Source organism: Pan troglodytes, chromosome 8 (assembly GCF_028858775.2).
Source record: "Pan troglodytes isolate AG18354 chromosome 8, NHGRI_mPanTro3-v2.0_pri, whole genome shotgun sequence".
Classification (NCBI taxonomy): Eukaryota; Metazoa; Chordata; class Mammalia; order Primates; family Hominidae; genus Pan; species Pan troglodytes.
In genome coordinates, this window is record NC_072406.2 from 58,283,878 (window position 1) to 58,306,106 (window position 22,229).

Below are 22,229 nucleotides of genomic sequence, written 5' to 3' on the forward strand. Positions count from 1 at the left end.
GGATGGATGGATGGATGTATAGATAGTGAGATGGATGGATGGATAGATGGGTGGATGGATTGATGGGTGGATGGTGAATGGATGGTGGATGGATGGAAGTGTAGACAGAGAGATGGATGGATAGATGGATGGATGGATGGATGGAGGAATTAATGGTGGAGTGAAGGCCAGACTATGCCTTTCTTATCTCTGCTCAGTGTTTCTGAAGGTCATTGTCATCTCTGTATCTCAGGAACCTCTGTATCTTAGCAGCTGTCACAGAATAGGTGCTCATTAAATCCTATTAAAATGAAAGTGTGACCCACCTGGCCCCTGAGTGCCCCTGAGTGCCAGCTGGGTCACAGTCCATTTTAACAGGGTTTAATGAGCACCTATCCTGTGGTATAGAAGGTAACTGTGCACCTCCTTTTCATGTATCCCCATCATGGCTAACAACAGCCTAGACATATGGTTCTCAATCCTGTGTGTTTAGTGTTACAGACTCCATGCTGCCCACTCTGCACAAACTGTGGAACCAGGGGCAGTCCAGCACAGTTATATTTTAGGGCTACTGGTGGATTCCAGTGTATAGCCAGGATTAAGACCACTGGCCTGTAATGCCTTTCTGGGCCTCCCCACCCCCCACATATGGTTGCATCTATTTGCTGAGTCAAGTCCATCTGCTGGGTCCCAGGGAGTGCCTCCTCCTCTCCCAGCTCCACCATCTCTCCTGAGTGAGGGCAGGAGCATCTTTCCAGCTGCCTCCCTGGGCTCCATCTCTCAAGACAGTGGGAGGGCTCATTCTCAAGTGCTTGTATAATTTGTTGGAGGCTCGCTCTAAAAAGTAAATATAATTTATTGGTTGGCTCAATTGCAGGTGAGAGCCCAGATGTCTCTGCCCAGAAATGGAGATACATCCATAGGGACGCGCCCGCCCCTGCCATCTCTCAGGTCCTACATGCATAGGATGCTTCACCGTGGGGAGCCAGCAGGGCTTTGCAGAGCATCTCTTGTCTCTGACCTAGCTGTTTCCTTTGCCACACCCACCCTCCCCACTTCTTGGCCAAGACATGGGTGAGGGGCCCCTTCTTGCAGAAGCTTCTAGAAGCCCCTGGCCCCAGTGAGGTCCCCTCCCCTGTACTCCCCAGTGCCGCCCACCCTGCCCTTGGCCCCAGAAGTGCTGCAGCCCACGTTTCTCCACATCGTCCTGTCATTATTAGCCCCTTGAGTGATGGCCTATTGGCAGGAGCAGAGCGAAGGAATCCTGAGAGGGGCCCTTCTGCCCCTCCTGGCGCAGCAGGCTGGACAGTAAGCTTAGCCCCACTCTGAGCACCGCCTCTGTGCCGGCACAGTGGATGGAGACCCTTGAGTTCTGTGGAGGAGAGAAGAGGTGTCCCTGTATTTGAGGAGCTGAGCCAAGGGGGCTGGACCACAAGGAAGCAGCTTAGAGGAGCCTGTGTGGGGATGAGGGGTGCCTGGGAGAGGGCCCTGGGCCGGTGGGGGTTGGGGGGACCCTAGGGAAGTCGTCTAAGTTCCCTGAGCATCGGTGTCCTCAAATGAACAATGAGACCCGGCCCCAGCTCCTCCCCAGGGTTGTGAGATTAAAATGGGACCGCACACATCAGCCCCTCAGGGAAGTTTCTCCCTAAAGACAGCCTTTGTCTTCTCCATTCTTGGTTCAGGCCCTCTGGGACCGCGTCTCCACCATCACACACCGGCCTAGGGCTGCACTCTTGGAAGGGCCCCTGCGCTTGCAGGGTGGGCAGGGGACCCTCGCTCCACCTGGGCGTCCTCTCTGATGGGGCCCAGGAAGGCTTTGCAGCCGGGGGCCATCTGACCAGGTCTTACTGGGCCCAGGCAGAGGTACGTGGGGCCTGGAGAATGGCACAGGGGGCTGCAGCGGAGAGAGACTGTGGGCACAGGTGTGGCGAGGCCAGGCCGCCGAGAGCCAAGTGGTTTGCGAAATTTCCTGGTGGTGTGGAGGGAGGAAAAGCTGATGTGTTCACCTCCCCACTCACTGTTTGCAGCCTGGAAGACGATTGCAGGGGGTGGCAGGGCTGAAAAGACAATGTCCTCATTAAAGGAAATTGAGAAAGAGAGTTTCCTTCCCAGTGGGGCGGGACAGTGCAGAAATGCGGCCGGTCCTGGAAGAGGTGGGGGCGAGGGGTCGGGGGCTCACACGCCCTGCGATTTCCTCCCATGAGAATGGGCGGGGGCAGCTCCGGGAAGGGTGGCGGATGGAGCCGCCCTCTCCCCAGGACCACAGGGGCGCTTTCCAGTGAAGGCGGCGTAGGAAACGCCAGTCTGTGCCGCAGTGTACGTAGAGGCGCTATGAGCCCGAGTTTCCCACGTCCAGGGACAAACTGGGAGCCGTGACTGTCAGGCCGCGCGGAGGCTGCCCTGGCCGCCTTTGCGGTCAGGTGAAGGCGCAGAGGCAGGCAGGCCGGGCGAGCGCAGGCGGGCGGAGAGCAGACCACGGGGAAGAGGCAGAGAGAGAAAGCGGGGCACCCGGCCGGGGGGGTCATTTACAAGGGACGCTGGGCACGAAGGAGGCTGGGGCGAAGATGAGTCCAGGGGTTGGGTTGAGAGCGCTGCGCAGCCGGGCTGAGAAGAGAAGCTGACGAGGGACTCCCGACGAGGGACTCCCGACAAGGGACGGGGGAGAGGGAACCTGGGGGCAGGCAGAGGCCTAGGGGGTGGGCTCTGAGGGCAGCCACTCCCACCGGCCCTGCCCCAGCCCCGCAGGCCAGCCACATGCCCCGTGCTCCAGACGACCCAGCTACATGGATGGCAGCGTCCTGAAGGGGGATGATCGGTAGAGAGTGGGTGCGGAGGCTCACGCCTGTAATCCCAGTGTTCGGGGATTCCCGAGCGGGAGGATCGCTTGAGCCGGGGAGGTGGAAGCTGCAGTGATCTGCGCCACTGAACTCCCGCCTGGGCGGCAGAGTGAGACCCTGTTTCAAAAGACAAAAACAAAAGGCACCAGGGGTGTAGGGAAGGAGCGATAGTCCCCCAGGCAAGGAAGGCTGCGGAGGGGCCAGGCCAGGAGAGAAGGGCCCTGAGCTCAGTGGACGGGCAGGGTGCCTGTGGAGGAAGGGAGGGACGTACCAGCAGGAGGAAGGGTGAGGGCCCAGGCTGGGGATCGGGAGAAGTGATGGCGGAGGAAAGAGAGGCCGGAAGAGGAGGGGGCCTGCTGGCCTGGCACTGGAAAGCAAAGCGTGGGTTTGTATACGGGACGAAGACTACATCCCCTCTTATCGTCATCCCAACTCAGAAACCATTTGGCCCCAAGTCACCAAAGCACTCATAGGAACCACTTTTCCTGCGACACAAGTAGGATTCTCCCACTTAACTTCCCAAATGCTACCCGAAAGCCTCTGAAATCCTTGGAAATTTAAAAAATAATCCCCTTCTATTAACTGATGCCTATAAAACATATTGACTTTCATTAAATTTTGTTATGAAATCAGAGATGTGTCCCATTGTAAAATAAATTTGTTTGGAAAATGTAGGGGGGTATCCCATCTAAAAATCAGACAAGGCTAGAAAATTTCAATTTTATTTGCTAAGGTAGCATCATGTTGTTAAAAATGCATCATAAAATAAGACCAAGAGTTAATACAAAGCATGAAGTCATGTTTCCCTCAAAAAAATGATTTGTTCTGTAGTCAAATTAATTTGGAAGACATTGCAAACTCTTCAGCAGTGGTTCTCAAAGTATAGCTTGCGTCAGAATCCCCTGGGGCCCTTGCTAAAATCTGGATGGCTACACTCCCCGCCTAGAGTGGGTTAAACTCATTGCCCACTGGCAGGAAACTGAAACTTGGCTGAAGTCACCGAGGAGGCCTTCCCCGTTAAACCTCTGGCTGGCGACAGCTTGGTTTCCTCGCCGCTGCTTCTGAGTAATTCTGGCACGCAGTTCCTCCTAGCCACCTGCTGTGCCTGGAAGGGGGCCAGCCCTCCTCAGGAGGCTTTGCTCCTTCCCTGCACAGCACAACTGTGGCGTAAAAAATGGAAAAGCTGGTAGCAGAAGGAAAGAGCGGGGAGACAGAGGTTAGGTGAACCTCAATGGCCTCATTAAAGCAAATTGAGAAAGAGAGTTTCCTTCCCAGTGAGGCGGGACAGTGCAGAAATGCGGCCCGTCCTGGGAGAAGTAGGGGCGAGGGGTGGGGGGCTCACCCGGCACATGGCCAACAGCTGGTGCCCAGCCTGGGCCACAGTTTGGCACAGGAGAAAGCTGAAGATGCAGGAGAAAGCTAGGTCACTGCCCCTAGGCCAGGTGATCAAGGTGGCTGTTACCTGCCTGTGTGGCCTTGAAAAAGCCTGGTGCCCTCTCTGGCTTGCAGGGTCCTTCTTTTTACAAAAGCAGGTCTTCGAAGCCCTGAATATTCCAGTTATCTGTAAGGATATAGAAATATTTTGCCTCTAGATGACATGTAAATATGTTCCTCCTAACTCCACTTCTTCCTACATCTGTGGCTTCTTCTGAGAACTACCAGACCCACCCTGTTTTCAGAGTAAACCTCCTGTTCTGAGGTCAAACAGACCCAGCTGGGTAATTGGTGACTCACTCCTGGTTCCTCCAAAGAACAGGGGCAAGGGACCACCCGGGACCTCAGGCGCCCCAGCACAGGACCTCTTTCTGGGGCACCCTCTGGCACTGGGCCATCTTCAGGCCCTACAGGGCTCTCGGGGCCTGGGTAGGCCTCTCATCTCCCAGAAATAAGTTCTTTTCCCCACCCAGACTGACACCAGATGCTACAGTGAGGTTTACCCCTCCAGCTTGACAAGCATTCCTAGCCCAGAACACTCAGCTGACGAGGGGTGCTGGGGGAGGAAGGAGGCAGCAAGGCTGAAAGAAGCTTCTCTGGGTATTCCGGTGCCTGGCTGCTGGTCGTAGCCATGGTGAGACCACAGCAGCCTCCCTGGAAGCAAGCACCTGTGTAAAAGCCCCTCCTTCTCCACGAGGGGCTGGATCCAAGTGAAGAAGGTACCAGAAGGACTGGAAGATGATGCTGGTATTATTCGACAGCTCCAGGGTGCTGTAGCACTGAGCACCTACTGTATGCAGCCCATCACAAAGCCGGCCACACTGCCCAGGCTGTGCCATGGCAACTTCCAGCAGTACACCCTCTCGGTCACCTGCAGGCTGCTTGTTCATTCTGACACATGAGGAGAAAAAGACAGTACTCACAAAGGCCTCCAGCCTTGTGGCCCCAGGACCCTCTCCTGAGCATCATGGCCCCCTAGGAGACCCAGGGTAGCCAGGACAAAGGAGAGAAGCATTTGCTAAGCTAAGAAAGGATGGAAGGGGATTGCTGTTCTGCCTGGATGCACCCCTGGACCTGGCAGGGCAGGCAGGAGAGACCCCCAGTGTCTCCTGCTTATCCTAGGAGTTCCCCCCTGTGGTTGCTCCAGTTTGCTGCCTTCATGCATGTTCACAGGGTGATTCCCCTGAGACAACAGAGCTGGGATGTCACCAAGCCCTGTGTCCCATCAGCCAGGCTCTCCCCAGCCTCCATCCTCTGATTCTGCTGGATCAGGAGGATGTGGGGAGGTCCCTGACTCCCCAGCTTTCCCCATGACAAGGTGTGTGTCTACAGCTCAGACCCAGCCATGCTCCACCTGAAAAGTGGGTCCAGGCAGAGCACTGGGTCCTGGCCACCTAGGGCTGCCTCCTCAGGGGTGGGCAGGAAGGGGAGCCACTGGAGGAGTGCCCCGGGCACAGTCCCCTGCACCAGGTGAGATCACCTCTTAGTCCATGAGGCGATGCTGCATGAGCCCCTCTGGACACTAGATAGCCTGGGCTCAATGCTGAGTAAAGTGCAGGCATGACTGTGCCCTCAGCATGCATAGGGCAGCGGGCATAGATTCATACACGTGAGTTTGCACTTAAGCTGCAGTAAGAGCTACAGAGGAAATGAACAGAGACAGCATCACTCCAGTAAGCCCTCCAGATACACCCCATGTGCGCAGTAAGAGAATGGCATAGTCTATTGGGACAGCCACATCAAAATACCACAGACCAGATGGCTTAAACAGCAGATATTTGTCTCTCACAGGTCTGGAGGCTAGAAGTCCAAGATTAGGGTGCCAGCCAATCCACTTGCTGGTGAGGGCCCTCTTCCCAGCTTGCAGATGTCTCTGTGTTCCCACAGTATGGTCACGTGGCAGAGGAGAGAGGGGGACAGGGCATGAATAAGCCCTCTGGTGCCTTCCTCTTCTTACGAGGATGCGAATCCCATCACGGGCGCCCCACCCTCGTGACCTCGTCTAACCCTAATCACCTCCCAAAGGCCCCATCTCCTAATGCCATCACACTGGGGGTCAGGGCTTCAACACATGAATTTGGGGAGCACAATTTAGTCCACAGCAGAAAAGAAAGGGGCACAGAGCATTCCAGCCTGAAGGAAACAGATGTGCAAAGGCCCAAGGCAAAGGCCTGAGCTCTGAGGGACAACCAGAGTCAAGGCTGAAGAGTGGGCAGTGATTGAGCACTGACGGTGGAGAGGCAACAGGCTATCTTGTTAATCTCAGTCTTTTGTGTGCCAGAGAGAGAAACTGAAGCACAGTGTGTCATGGTGAACACTGGGCAGCACTCCCACGCTCCTGTCCTGCACCCTGCAGGGTTATGGAGGAAGCCTGGGAAGCCTCTCCCCTCTTTTCCACCTTTCCTGGACCCATCCCACACCCTGCCTCCTCCAGGAAGCCCTGGGGATTGCTCATACACTCACATCTCACTCCTTAGTACCTGCAGCCTGCATTCTGAATTTAGCAAGCTCTGGCCTTGGGTTTCTGTTTTCTTGTCCTGTGCAGTGAGCATTTGGAAACTTCTCCTCAGCACCAAGCACGGAGCCATTTAGCAGAAAATAAATGAGTTTTCAAGTCAATTGAACTGTTCATCGCCCCAAAAGCCAGGCAACACGGTAGAGCAGCTGGATCTCTGTTCCTAGAAGCTTTCTCAGGGACTGGCCCACCGAGTGGGGGACACCAAGTGCCTGATGAGTGAATGAATGAACACATGTGTGAATGGAATTCAAGGCACTGCAGGCTATTCTGGAGGGTACTGGCCTGTCTCTTCGACAGGTGAGGTGCAGTAGAACAGCATCCCGTATAGATGCCAGTTTCTGACCTGGTTCTGAAAAGCCAGTCACCTGCCTCTGCAGAGCTGCCTGGAGGGGGCGGGGGTTGTGAGGACCCCTGAGAGCTCGGTGTGAAGGGGCTCTGCAGAGGGAGGCATGGCTAGTGTGTGCAAGGTGACCTCTCTCCTGGTCTGCAGGATGGAGAACCTGTTCATCAACCGCTTCATGCATATGTTCCAGTCTTCTTGGAATGACTTCGCCGACTTTGAGAAAATCTTTGTCAAGATCAGCAACACTATTTCTGGTGAGTGTGCCTCTGGGGGCCCAAGTGGTGCTGGGGACAGGGGATGCTGTTCTCCTGTCTGAGACTTGCCGGGAAATTGACAAGGGCCTTCCTGCCTGCTGCAGCATGGGGGCCTCGCTGCCACCATGCCACCCTGAACAGCACCCCCTACACTCCACACCTTTTACCATCACTGTGGTCACCCTTGTGCCCAGAGGTTTCTCCTCCTCAGATATTCAAGCTCGAGCACCCTCAACCGCATTTCACTATCAAAAGTCTCAAAAGTATCAGAACCTTTTCTTGGCACAAATCAATCATTTGTGCTTCTGAACAGAGCAAAGGCAGAACTTGGCTTGTGCTTTAGGTATTTACACAAAAGCAACTTTGGGTTCCTTTGGACTAGGATGTGTTTGATGAGAGCACTAGCTTCATAGTGGCCAGTCATGGCATGGGAAGGACGTTAAGAAGGCAGGAATGGCTGGACAAGAAGAGGTGCTGAAATCAGGACATGGGGAACCAAACTTGGCAAACTGCCCCCAGGGACTCTCCTCCACGCCCTCCTTCTTCCATCCTGGACACTCCATGCTGGGCTGAAGGACCTGAGTGCCCCAGGAGGCTTCTGAGCCACTAAGGGCCAGCTCAGGTATGATGAGTTGGTGCCACAGCCTGACCCAGTGACGGGCAGGGGGCAGCAGTTGGAGCTGTGCCCATCCAGGGAGCACTCGCGGGAGGAGACCAAGCAGGGACTCTGCTCTTAGGTGAGGTCAGGAGGGCCATGGCCCTGGCTGCCCTCTACTCAGAGCTCAGGGTGGGCCTCGCTTTTCTCCTGGTAGAGCGGGTCATGAATCACTGGCAGGAAGACCTGATGTTTGGCTACCAGTTCCTGAATGGCTGCAACCCTGTGTTGATCCGGCGCTGCACAGAGCTGCCCGAGAAGCTCCCGGTGACCACGGAGATGGTAGAGTGCAGCCTGGAGCGGCAGCTCAGCTTGGAGCAGGAGGTCCAGGTAGGGGTTGATGGGCTGGGGAAGTGGCCAAGGTCACAGTCTGTCAGGTGGAAGCCAGTTCCTCCTGGCCAGTGCTCATAGGCCACCAAGACACTAACTGCAGGCCCATCTGGTCTACAGCAGCCGCTTCCTTTTCCTGGCAGCAGTGTCAGCCAGGGTCCTGGGCATTATGCAGACTGTCTTGTGCAACATCAGAGGAGGAATTGCGGGGAATGTTTCTCCATGATGCTCGAGTCTGGGAACATAATGTCAATATTTTCACTATCAGTATCAATAATTACAGGAGTTACCCTTGATTAGGGGCCTGTGGTGGGACAGGCATTGTGACAGGTGCTTTACACACAAGGTCATCAGTTGTCACCCACCTTGCAAAGGGGAGAACACTGGAGAAAGAAGCAGACCTTGTGTGAGAATAAAAAAGGGGCACGAGGAGAAACCCAACAGAATGGTTGACTTTCTCATTAGAAATGCTGCTGCCCATGCTCCTGTCGCACCCTCCTCCCCACCCTCACCTGCAGACTCAGCCGCCTCCGGCTGCAAGGCTGACCTAGTCTTGAGACAGAAGAAGTTCAAACCAACTCCACCTGGATCTGGTGGGGCTCAGCAACAGGCGCTGCCCCATCAGCCTGCCTCTTCCCCATGGAGCCAGCGTGATGGGGCCTCCTGCCACCCAGGCCCTGCTGCCTATCCCCAGGTGTCCAGGTGGCCTCTGCTGCTTCCAGTCTTTTGAGCTCAGCTTACCCTGAGGCCCTAGTTGGAGAGGGACGGTTGGTGCCCTTTAGAGATAAACCTACAGCCCCAGTACCTGGCCCACCTGAATCCAGAGGGCCACCCACCCAGCTGAAGTCCCTGGGCAAGTCTCCTGCCCCAGTGCAGGCAGTGTTTCCTAACCTCCTCCTCCTGCACCCAACCAGGCCCAGAACACTTCCTGGTCATGTGAACAGCTGACAGTTACAATCCCCCACACACTGAGAGAGCATCTGTGTTCCTGAGTGGACTGAATTGCTAGATGTAGTAACATTGATTTGGTGGCTATAGGTTTCAAACTTCAAGTCAGAGATCATAGAACTTTAAGCCATATAGAATCCTAGAATTGGAAGACTCTGAGCAGCCGTCTCTGCACCCAGCAGCCAAGGAGTGGCCGTCCTCAGCACCTGGGCAGGGCATCAGCCTCCCACTGGGAGTCCTGGCCACCTCCAGGGCACGTGGGTTATGAGTCACCTTTCCTTTGAGCTGACCCACCCCTCACTGACTAGACTCTTAAGCACACACTGCCCCATCTCCTACACGCCAGCATGATTCTTAATCCTCACAGTCATTCGCGCTGCCCATCTGGCAGCACCTTAATGATCTACAGCAAGCTTGTGGCCTACTAAAAGCACCTCCATTGTTTTTTAAAATGTGCAGTTATTTTCCGGAACATGAATAGAGAAATTGTATCCCTGTTGTTGGTATTGATTCAGTGTTCCAGCTCAAGTTTGAGTTCTTAGACTTTATATTTGGATTCTTTGGTTTCAAATCACAAAAATCAACTCCATCTGGTTTAATCCAAGAACTCTATTGGCTCAGGCAACAGTAAAAAGCAATGCTAGCTCATTTGGGACCAGGGCTCAGATCATCCCCTGCACTGTCTCTCTCTCCATGTCTCAATCCTCTGCCTCTGGTGATTTTTTCCTTAGGAGGGTTTCCTTATGTGGAGGTAAAAAATGATCACTGGCATCTTCAGCTTTACCTTCCACCAGCTTAGCAAACACCACCCACTCCCAGCAAGAAAGACCCTGTTTCCCAATGTTCCCAGCAGATGTCTTAGGTCATCCTCGGGCCTCACTGATTCTGTGAGCCAGTGCCCACGGCCAGGAGAATGGAATACACTGACCCAGAGGGGACAGGGACTCTAGACAGGCAAAAACTCCACTGTCAGAAGCAGAATCCTAAAATGCCAGAACTGAAAGGTAGGCCCGCCCCTCGTTTTCCAGAAATATGAAAGGGAGGCTTGGGATAACAGAGAAATGCTGCAGGCATTGGCCCCAAATCTCAGGCCTCCTATTCCCAGTATCACCTTTACCAGCCTGGGTGGTCTCAAGATTGGATTAGCAGCCATTCCTTCTGGGTAGAGTCTGATGGTCACTTCAGCTCTCAAAGTCCAGCTGTCCAGCCATAGTCCTAGAAGGCAAGACACCGCTGTGCCCGACCAACCCAAGGGTCTCCACCTGCCCCCCTCAACACAAGGTGCCCTGAGTGCCTCCGCGGGGATAGTCCCCGTCCCCACCCCCGCTTCCCCCGCCCATCGCGACAGATGCTCAGAGCTCATCCCTGGTGTCACACCACATAAAGGAGGAGGGCGGTGGCCAGGCTCCGAGCTCCTGCCGTCCTGGGTGGGTGGCTTCTGTCCTGCGTGCCGCCGGGCAGCCCGGGGGTCCTGCGTGCGGGCGCGGTCGGTGGAGCTGCAGGGGGGCGCTCTGGAATGTCTCCAGGCAGAGTAGATCCTGACCCTCCGCAGCCGGGACCCTCACCCTTTCCTTCATCACTCAGGAAACAGAAAAGGCTTCAGAAGGAGCGGCCATGCCCCCGGCCTAAGCGCTGCATTCCCGGCCCAGCAGGCCTACCCTGCACCTGGCGTTCCTAGGGGCCCCTCTGTGGGACCCACTGCGCGGCTCGCAGCGGCCGCCCGCCTCCCACTTCACCGGCACGCTCGTTGCGTGTCGAGGTGTGTTGACTCCTACAGCAAAGGGCACGGATCCGCGGGTCAGCAAGCCCGACGAATTTACACCAATGACCCGCCGTATCGCCAGTCTCAGACCAGGGCACAACACGCCAACCCTGCAGACCACCCCCACCTCCCCAGCCACTGCAGACCCTTCCCCCTCTGCTTCTGCAGCCCCTCTCCCGAAACACGCTCATTCCCACCCCCGCAGACCTTCCCTACCTCCTGGAGACCCCCCTCAACCCCTGTAGAGTCCCCTGCCCTTGCAGAATCCCCTCCCCCTTCCCCCGCAGCCCCCCTACCCCACCCGGCGGACAGCCCCGCCTCACTTCCTGTCTCTTCCTCCCAAGGGAGACCCCTGTCCTGGCTCTGACTGGGGTTGAGTTCGCCCAGTTTTGACTTCTGTGTAGAGTCCGGCAGCATCATTTTTTGGCATTTAACTCGTCACATCTATTTCACCTAACCTCTTTCTTCTTAGTAAACTGACACTCAGGTCGGTCTCTCATCTTTCGTGCCAGTCAAGCAGGTTTCAGACACCACAAATGCCGAATGAGCTGCTGCCATTCCTTCATCTTACCCCGAACTGCCACAACCTGTGAACACCTTCCATGTGAATCAATCAGCCTTGGAGTCAGAGGAGAGAAGTACACATTCTGAGCTCCGCTGAGTCGCAGGAAAGGGAGAGGGGTCCCCAGAGGTCATCACTCTTTCCCCAGGCCTGATTTTTGGTCCATCTGCTGAGCCTGATTTGGACACATCTCTCTGCCTCCTGCAGCAAGGGAACATTTTCATCGTGGACTTTGAGCTGCTGGATGGCATCGATGCCAACAAAACAGACCCCTGCACACTCCAGTTCCTGGCCGCTCCCATCTGCTTGCTGTATAAGAACCTGGCCAACAAGATTGTCCCCATTGCCATCCAGGTAGGCTGCTGGGGGGCACACCTTTCTGAGCAGCTCAGTCCTCCGAGACCCAGGGCTCCTGGGTGGCTCCATTCACACTCCAGCTGAGGAAGCTATGTCTTGAAAGACACTAGGGCTTCCTGCAGGCCCTGAGGTGGGCTGTCCATAGGGGCGGAGAGGGTTCTACTCCCCAAGGCACACTTGAGAAGCCCCTGGCCAGTCGAGGCACACTGTGGAGGACCTGCCCTGGGATCATATTCTGCACTCTCCACCCCAGCACCCTGACCAAGGGCCCCCAGTCAAGGTGCTGCCAGGGGCCAGGCAGGTGAAGCTGTGGACTGAGCTGGAGACCAAGACCACTGAGGGGCACCATGGGTTCTGGGGTCAGGAACCAGGGCAGTCCTGGTATGCCACCTTTGATGATGATGTGAGTTCTTATGTCCACCGGAGATGAGGCAGGAGGAAGAGGAAGACCCTGGAGGAAAGGCAGGCGGGCACAGGGCTTTGTCTCCCCCTGTTCCTGGCACCAGCCTGCTGCCAGGCTGGGAGCTGGTGTGCAGACAGCAGGGGCCAAGGCCAGGACTGGACTGGGCATAGGTCCCTGGGAGTAGGGAGGAACTGCGCAGGGGACACCGTGGGAGACTGGCAGATGAGCATTCAGCAAATAATGTCCATGAACTGGACCTTGGGAGCTGTGGACACAATAGCAGCTGCATAGGTCAGGCACCAGCCACATGCCAAGGCTATCCTATGGGTTAACCTGCACAGTCCGCAATCCCTTACCCTCAATTCTAAATCTAAAAAATCTGAAAACTGCTGCATATTTCAAAACTGTGCAGCAAATTCTTTGTTTGTAAACAAACCTTCTTTGAAGCAATAGGTGAGGTTATTTAGAGGCTTTTTCCATTCAATGTGATACGTATGTGGATCACTGCAGAAATACTGCTCTGTTCGATTGTAAAATAGTATGTTGCCCTAGACCGGGGGTGGGAGGGGGTATGGCACATAATGAAGTATACCCACTGCTAAAATCCTAAAAATTCTGGATTCTGAAGCACATTTGACCACTGGGGTTTTAGATAACCTATCTTTATTTGTGTAATCATCACCACAACCATCCTAGGTAGTGGGCTCTATTGATGTTGATCATTTTACCCAGATAAGGAAACTGAGACACAGGTGCCCACAGCCAGCCACAGAGCTAGGATTCAAGCCAGGTCATCTGACTCTAGATTCCAGCCTCCCCACAGTCTCACAGGGGCACGTAGCCTCAGAGGAGCTTCCTGTCTGTTACCAGAGGGAAGCCCTGTGCCTAAGAAACTGAAGCAGCAGGTAAAGGGACAGGTGACCTAAAAGAAGACAAAATTGCTGGGAGATCCCCGGAGATCCCAGGCACCACTGATGGTGCCTTCAAAAGCTTGGCTCAGAGATCTCTTGGAGCAGCCTGGAGTCAGGGGCCTAGCTTAAATTCCAGCTCAGCCACTTGCTAGCAGGCTGTGGGACCTTGAGCAAGCCACAGAATGTTCCTGAGTCTCTTTCTTCTTCTGAAAATGGAAACTTTGCAAACTATAAAGACTCAAGCAAATGAAAGCCAGAGGATAGTAAATCCAAGATCTGGTTCTTTGAAAGGTCCAAAAAATAATAGTAATAACCTCCTCATGAGGCTGATGGAAAAAAAGAGATAGAAAAAAAATATGCAAGATTTGGAATAAAAAAGGAATCATAAAAAGAGTAATTATAGCCAGGCACCATGGTGGTACACAACTGTAGTCCCAGCTACTTGAGAGGCTGAGGCAGGAGGCTCACTTGAGGCTGTAGTGTGCTATGATCACACCTGTGAATAGCCACAGCAGTCTAGCCTGAGCAACATATCAAGACCCCGTCTCTTAAAAAAAAAAAAGAACAGTAATTATGATTACATATTTTTTAAATGAGAGTAATATGGCAAAAATTTGAAAAATTAGAGAAATGGATAAAAACCTAGGAAAAGATAAATTAGAAGAAATTGTAGAAAATAGGCCAATTTCCGTATAGTGATTGGAAACAGACCTACACAGCAAGCAGCTGAGTCTCACCCAGCCACTAGACAGCCGACATTTCCAGGGCTCTTTATCAGCCCCAAATTGATCATATAAAGCTGGTGTAAGCTTAGTTCTGAAACTGGATACAGGCAGGCTTCAAAAGAAGGCTAAAGACCAATCCAAGTATTAAATAAAGATTTAAAAGAAAACTAAAGGTGATATTAGCGAAGTGAGTGCAGCAGTGTATTAAATGACTATATGTAATAACCAAGCAGGGTTTATTCCAGATATTTCAATATCAAGAGAGCTATCACCATAATTTATTATACCCATAAGGATAAAGTTTATGATTATATCAATTCACACTAAAAGGGAATTTAATAACATTTAATAGCCACAACTAATAAAAATTAATAGGAGGAACCTTACTTTATATGATAAAGATAGCTAACATCAAAAAGGTGCAACTCTAATGCCATTTCCATTAAAATAATAAGAATGCTGATATCACTGTTTTTATTCAACATATTTTAGAGGTCCTACCACATGATAAAACAGGAAAACAATCAATAAACATATTGTCAAAGAACAGGGAAGATGATCTTTTCTGGTAATGCTATGGTAGACCTTGAAAACACAAGAGATTCTAATTTTTTTAAAAGCTACTAGATTAATAAATTCATTTGGCAAAGTGTTTAGATAAATATATTTCTCAAAAAAATCAATAGCCTTTCTCCATACTAACAATAAAATATAATGCCCATATAAGGAAAAGCTATAAAGTTATTTATTTATTTATTTATTTATTTATTTGAGATGGAGTTTCACACTGTCACCCAGGCTAGAGTGCAGTGGCGTGATCTCGGCTCACTGCAACCTCCACCTCCCGGGTTCAAGCAACTCTCCTGCCTCAGCCTCCCGAGTAGCTGGGATTACAGGCGCCTGCCACCACGCCCAGCTAATTTTTTGTATTTTTAGTAGAGACGGCATTTCACCATGTTGGCCAGGCTGGTCTCGAACTCCTGACCTTGTGATTCACCTGCCTGAGCCTCCCAAAGTGTTGGGATTACAGACGTGAGCTACCGCACCCGGCCAACTATAAAGTTATTTTAAAGGATATACAATGAACTCTTAACAGTGATTTGATATTGGGGAGGAAACTGTAAAAATGTCAGTTCTACCAAATTCTATTATAAAAACTTAATGCACTTCCAAGTAAAATTTCAGCCAGAATTTTTTATCTTTCTTGGTGGGGATGTGGTGGTGGTGAAGAGGAACTAAAAAGGAGAGAAAACAATTAAAAAACTGAAAGATTCATATGGAAAAAGAAATCTAGCATAGTCAAAAATTTTTTGAAAAAAATAAAAACCACATAGAGAGGCAGGGCAACCAAGTGAGACCTCATGTCTAAAAAAAAAAAAAAATTAATAGAAAAAATTAGGTATGGTGGCGCATGCCTGTAATCCCAACTGCTCAGGAGGCTGAGGTGGGAGGATGGCTTGAGTCCAGGAGTTCGAGGCTGCAGTGAGCCATGATCGCTCCACTGCACTCCACACTGGGCAACAGAGTAAGACCCTGTCTTTAAAAAAAAAAAAAAAAAAGTAAAAGAAAACACAGAAGGAACACTTTCCTTGCTGGATTTGTAAGGTTACTGTTAAGCAGACGCTGTGCTTGAAAACAGAGAGAATTGGGGGACAGTATAGAGTAAGATCCAGAAATGGACTCCCCCACAGAGGAATTCAGTGTATCACAATGGAGGTTTTTCAACTCAGTGAAAAAGGGATATTATTTTAATGATGCTATCACACTGCCTTTGCATGAGAAGAAAATTAAATTGGACTGCTCTGTCATGCCATTTACAAAAATAAATCTCATCATGTAGAGTTGCTTAGAAGAAAAAGAAAAAAAAATTCAGATGAAGTAAAAATTAAAATGAAAAAAGTAAACGAATTTAGAAAAACTAATTACGCGGACACTCAGAAGACTTTTAGAAGGAAAAGGAAACCAAGAAGTTATAAGGGAAAAGCTAAGCATATTTGATTATGTAATGTTTTAAAACTTGAATGATAAACCATAAACAAAGCCAAAAAGCAAAACAGAGATTGGGGTGAGTAACCATAACAGAAGTGACAGCTAAGAGATGCCTATCTATGATACACAGGTAGCTCCTTTACATTGACGGGAAAATACAAATACTCCAGTGGAAAAATGAGCAGAGAATATGAACAGGCAATTCACAAAAGAAGAAATGTAAATGGGCAACCAGCATATGGAAAAACTCCTAACTTTACCTGTAGTTAGAGAAATGCAAATGAAAGTTAACAATGAGATATCATTTCTGACATGCCTGGTTGGAAAAACAAAGGGTTAACTCCCAGACACCAGCAAGGACGGAGCCCCATGCTCTGCTCATGAGTTGTTGCAGCCTGGCGGTGTTCACGGGATAACTGGTGGGCCTGGGCAGCCCAAGGTCAGAGCTTCGGCCAGCACCGGAGCAAGGTCAGAGCTTCGGTCAGCACCGGAGCAGATCCCACAGCGCCTGCTGTACCAGGTGCATGTTGCAGTGGGCGGTCAGAGGATCCTGGGGTTGAGGCTGTCGTGGCGAGGACAGTTGTGTTACCGAGCTGGACTGGGATCTGCTTGCCCAGTGCAGCAAAACCAAACACTGAGATGATTGGGATAGAATCTAGGAGAACACAAGGCATTTATTGTGGGGACCTAAAAAGGAGAATTGGGCAGCTCACTCTTAAGACCGGAACTCCCTGATGGCTTGCAGGTAAGGGTTTTTAAAGGCGGAGTAAATTTCAGGAATTGCAGAAGTTAACAGGCAAAATCATTAATCAATACATGGAGGGTACACATTGGTTTTGGCCTAAAAGGGCGGGATATCTTGAAGTGGGGGTGGGCTTCCAGGTCATAGGTAGATTCAAAAATTTGTTGTTTTGAAATTGGTTAAGGAAGAGAAGTTTCATTTAAAAATTTGGGTTACCAGAAAGGAATGTTAGCTGTGGCTTGTGGGCGGGACTTCCCCCAGGCCCCCCAGGAAGAAATTTAGAACAAAGAGCCTGCTCAGAGTTCAGTCCTCAGTTCCCTCTTATCTGAGGTCTCTGTGCCAGTGGATCGGTTTGGTGGGGGTCTGGGTTTCTGAAAAACAACTCAGAGACACATGTTCAGGGGTTCTCTTTAGTTTCCAGAGGGAACCAAACAGCCCAGGACTCTGGCTTCCTTGGCTGTTGTTTTAGGCTGCTGTTACCCTCTTGTTTGTCAAGTTGCTCATTTATTTCTCAGGGCTAGCTAGGTGCCTGGAATTTCCCTTCAAGGAACTCGGGATTTTCCTTCATTTCCAATGCCCTGTTGGGGGGCTGGGGGGCTACAGTGCCCTAAGAGGAGGCCCCTGCTCCGTCTCAATTGGAGGAGCACTGGAGGGGACTTTATCGTTTAAGTGTTCTGACAGCCAGTAGCACTGAACAGGTGTGCACCAGGAGAGTGAAACTGTCTGAGGAACAGTAGGGCAGGCACTGTCTACTCAAAGAAAACATACCCAAACCCCCAAGGCTCAGCCTTCACTAGCAGCCACTCAGCAGAAATGAAAGCACAAATGTGTGTGGGTAGCAATAGGAGCATAGTTTGTGATGGGGAAAAAAAAATTGAAAACAGTCTGAAGGCAGAAGAGGATTGAGTGAGTGAGCCCTTCCATGTCCTCACCATAAAATGTTGAAGTATCTTTGAAAGGAATGCTTTGGTTCCCTCCCAGCTGACCTGGAGGGGTCTCCACAATGAGTTAACAGTGGAAAAACAAGACACAAGGGACGGATAAAGGATACATATCTGTCGTATACAAGTAGCTCCTTCAAACTGCTAAGGCAATGGGCATGGTCTCACTTATGTAAAATGAATGCAAGGATGCAGCAGGCCTACTGTGCCAGCATGGGGACACAAGGACGCGGTGTCACCAGGTAGGAACACAGTGATGGCCCGGTGGGGGACAGGTGAGCAAAACAAAGAGACAGATGTTGATTATAATCATATTCAGTTGATGGAAAATTGGACAGATAAGTGTGCACACATGCAAAGACCTATGAAAGGAGGCTCCCCAGAATTTGGTGGTTATCCCTGGGCGCTGGAAGATGAGATGATGTTTTCTTTCTTTCTCAGGCTCTCCTGTCATGACTCAAATTTCTTTTCACGATAAGCACATACTCTTTTCTAATCAGAAACGTAAAGCTACTTCCTTACCCAAAAAACAAATTTAAGAAACACAAATTGCTCAGGGCAAGTTCTGGCATCCCATGGCAGGCCAAAATCCTGGACAGGAGTGGGAGGATGTGAAGGATGGGTTGGGGAAGGCCCAGCTCAGTGGTACAAGAGCTCAAGGAGATGGGCAGGTGAGGCCCAGTCAGGCCAGGAGGTGAAGAGAAGCAGAAGGGAGAGTGATGGGCTGAAATAGGCAGAGCACTGGGCCCATCCTCATTCAGCTCTTTTTTTACTGGTCAGAAGTTTTTTTTTTTCAATATATAAAATTTTAGATTCAGGTACATGTGCAGGTTTGTTACATGGTTATATTGCATAACGCTGGGGTTAGGCTTCTATTGAACCCATCACTCAAATACTGAGCATAGTACCCAATACCCAGTTTTTCAACCCTTTCCTCCCTCCCTCCCCTTCTTGGAGTCCCCAGTGTCTTTTGTTCCCACTTTTATGCCCATGTGTACACAATGCTTAGCTCCCACTTATAAATAAGAACATGCAGTATTCGATTTTCTGCTTCTGGGTTAATTCACTAAAGATTATGGCTTAAGTGCCAATCCTAAGCTGCATCCATGTTGCTGCAAAGAACATGATTTCATTCTTTTTTATGGCTATGTAGTATTCCTTGGAGTACATGTACCACATTTTCTTTATCTGGTGCCACTATTGATGGGCACCTAGGTTGATTACATGATTTTGATATTGTGAACAGTGCTGCAATAAACATATGTGTGCATATGTCCTTTTGGTAAAACAATTTCTTTTCCTTTGGGTAGGTACACAGTAATGGGGTTGTTGGGTCAACTGGTAATTCTATTTGCAGTTCTTTGCAAAATCTCCAAACTGCTTTCCACAGGGATGGAAGTAATTTACACTGCCACCAACAGTGTGTAAGCACTCCCTTTTGTCTGCATCCTGCTAACATCTGTCATTTTTTTACTTGTTAATAATAGCCATTCTGACTGGTATCCCTTTGTGGTTTTAATTTGCATTTCTCTGGTGATTAGTGATGTTGAGCATTTTTTCATATGTTTGTTGGCCACTTGTATGTCTTCTTTTGAGAAGTGTCTGTTCCTGTCCTTTGCCCACTTTTTAATGGTGGTGTTTTTTCTTAAGTTCCTTATAGATTCTGGGTATTAGTCGTTTGTGGATGCATAGTTGCAAATATTTTCTCCCATTCTGTAGGTTGTCTGTTTACTTTGTTGATAGTTTGTTTTGCTGTGCAGAAGCTCTTTAATTTGATTAAGCCTCATTTGTCAATTTTTGTTTTTGTTGCATATGCCTTTGAGGTCTAGTCATAAATTCTTTGCCTAGGAAATGTCCATAAGATTTTTTCCTAGGTTTTCTTCTAGAATGTTTAAAGTTTGAAGTCTTACATTTAAGTCTGTAATCCATCTAGAGGTAATTTTTGTATATGGTGAGAGGTAGGGGCCCAGTGTCATTCTTCTGCATATAGGTAGCCAGTTTTTCCAACACTATTTATTGAATAGGATGTCCTTTCCTTATTGTTTATTTTTGTTGATTTTGTCAAAAATCAGTTGGTTGCAGGTATATGGCTTTATTTCTGGGTTCTCTGTTCTGTTCCATTGATCTCTGTGCCTATTTTGTACCAGTATACCATGCTGTTTTTGTTACTGTAGTCTTGTAGTATAGTTTGAAGTCTCCAGCTTTGTATTTTTGATGCCTCCAGCTTTGTATTTTTGCCTAGGATTGCTTTGGCTATTCGGCTATTTTTTGGTTCCATATGAATTTTAGGATTTTTTTTTCTAATTCTGTGAAAAATGATGTTGATAATTTGATAGGAATTGCGTTGTATCTGTAGATTGCTTTCTTCTAACCCATTAGCTGGGATGTTTTTCCATTTTTTTTGTGTGTCATCTTTGATTTCTTTCATCAGTGTTTTATAGTTCTCTTTGTAGAGCTCTTTCACCTCCTTGGCTGGATACATTCTTTGGTATTTTATTTTGTGTATGGGGGACTATTGTAACTGAGATCACCACATTCCTGATATGGTTCTCAGCCTGAACCTGAACATTGTTGGTGCATAGAAATGCTACTGATTTTTAGGCCAGGCACAGTGGCTCACGCCTGTAATCCCAGCACTTTGGGAGGCCGAGGTGGGCAGATACCTGAGGTCAGGAGTTTGAGACCAGCCTGACCAACATGGTGAAACCCCGTCTCTATTAAAAATACAAAAATTAGCCAGGCGTGGTAACACCTGCCTGTAATCCCAGCTACTTGGGAGGCTGAGGCAGGAGAATTGCTTGAACCTGGGAGGTGGAGGTTGCAGTGAGCTGCGATCACACCACTGCACTCCAGCCTGGGTGATAGTGAGACTCCGTCTCAAATAAAAAGAAATGCTACTGATTTTTGTACACTGATTTTGTATCTTGAGTGTAGAAAGTCAAAAGTTTTTTTTTTTTTGTTAAGGAGTAAATTATGTGTTAGAAATAATAGTTTTTTCTAAAGACTAACTTTTTTTAAGCCTTTTCGCTTTGTGCTAATAACTTTTTGTTAAGCCCTATCATATGTAGCTGTTAGATATAAGGGAATGAGTACATTCTATGTCCTTGTACTTTAACCCAGATATTTGTGCTGGACGTGCTCACAGGCATGTCCCAGCTTGCAGCCCATGCCCCTTCCTTATTTGGAAATGTTATTACTTTTCTAAGTCCTTTCATAAGCAACTTCCTCTTTTCCTTTGTCTTTCCACTGCTTTTACCTATTTAGAAAAGTTTTAAGTTATTAGCCAGTCGGGTTTTAGTTTAGACTGTGAGGTTTGGCTCCAGCCAATGGAGACAGGACACGGTAGCAGGGACAAGCTGCGTAAGGAATAAAAATTGCTTCTCTCCATTATTCAGGTGTGCTCTCGCCATTGTTCCATCTGCGAGGAGCACCCTTTCTGCAGAAAGTAAAATTGGCTTGCTAAAACTTTTTGTCTAAATGCTGATTTTTCCTTGCAGTACCGAGGAACAAGCATTCTGTTTCTAAACAAGCATTTTACTTATAACATTGAGACTTTACTGAAGTTGTTTATCAAGTCTAGGAGTCTTTTGGAGGAATCTTCAGGGTTTTCTAGGTATAGAATCATATCATGGATGAACAAAGATAATTTGATTTCCTCTTTTTTTTTTTTTTTCATTTGGATCCCTTTTATTTCTTTCTCTTGCCTAACTGCTCTGACTAGGACTTCCAGTACTCTATTGAATAGGAGGGGTGAGAGTGGACATCCTTGTCTTGTTCCAGTTTTTAGAGGGATTGCTTCCAATTTTTGCCTGTTCAATATCATGTTGCCGGCTGAGCTCTTTACCTACTGTGTGACTTGGGAGAGCTGCTAAACCAGCTGGAGCCTCAGTTTCCCCCCATGTAAAATGGGTACAGCAAGGAATACCTGCCTTGCAGGGTCAAAGTGAGGATTAAGTGAGATAGCATGGGTAAAGCCCCTAGCACACAACAGGGGGGCTCCTCGGCCCCAGAGGATGTCAGGAACATGTCAGTGTCCCAGAGCCATCAGGAACATGTCAGAGCATGTGAGGACATGTCAGAAAGTGTCTCAGAGCATGCCAGGCAGCCCAGCATTCTAGGGCACAGATCAGGTATCAGTGGCCCAGGCATCTCATGCAAACGGGTGTGGCAGTGGGGACCCTGAGAGCTGGGACTCTGTAAAAGGGACAAGAGCGTAGTTCTGTGAGAACCTGGGTGCAGAGTTCTGAGACCTTCTAATTTTTCAAGAAAACCAGGTCATTCAAATTTTTATGTGAAACTGTCTGGTATTTAAAAGCAGCCAACTAATCTCAAGTATAAACAGACAGGCACGCCTAATGTGCAAGTCACACTCTGCTCTCCCTCCTCCCTCCCCCTTCCTTGGTCCTCAGGGAATGCTGAGGCTTCTGGGGTCTCTCTGACCAGGGTGGAGCCACTGGCCACCAGGGCTCTGGAGCACTTGGGATTTGGCTCATCCAAACCAAAACCTGCTGCAAGTGCAAAGTTCACACCTGATTTTTA

The 22,229-nt window shown here is 49.7% G+C and overlaps 1 protein-coding gene across 1 annotated transcript in view; it reads left to right on the top strand.

Moving 5' to 3' along the window:
• Positions 1–22,229, top strand: part of ALOX5 (arachidonate 5-lipoxygenase) — a 70,168-nt gene that overhangs the window by 40,842 nt on the left and 7,097 nt on the right. The window contains exons 5-7 of the mRNA XM_016918171.3: positions 7,259–7,365; positions 8,178–8,350; positions 11,830–11,976. Of these exons, the coding sequence (XP_016773660.1) occupies positions 7,259–7,365; positions 8,178–8,350; positions 11,830–11,976 (427 nt within the window). The remainder of the gene's footprint in view (positions 1–7,258; positions 7,366–8,177; positions 8,351–11,829; positions 11,977–22,229) is intronic.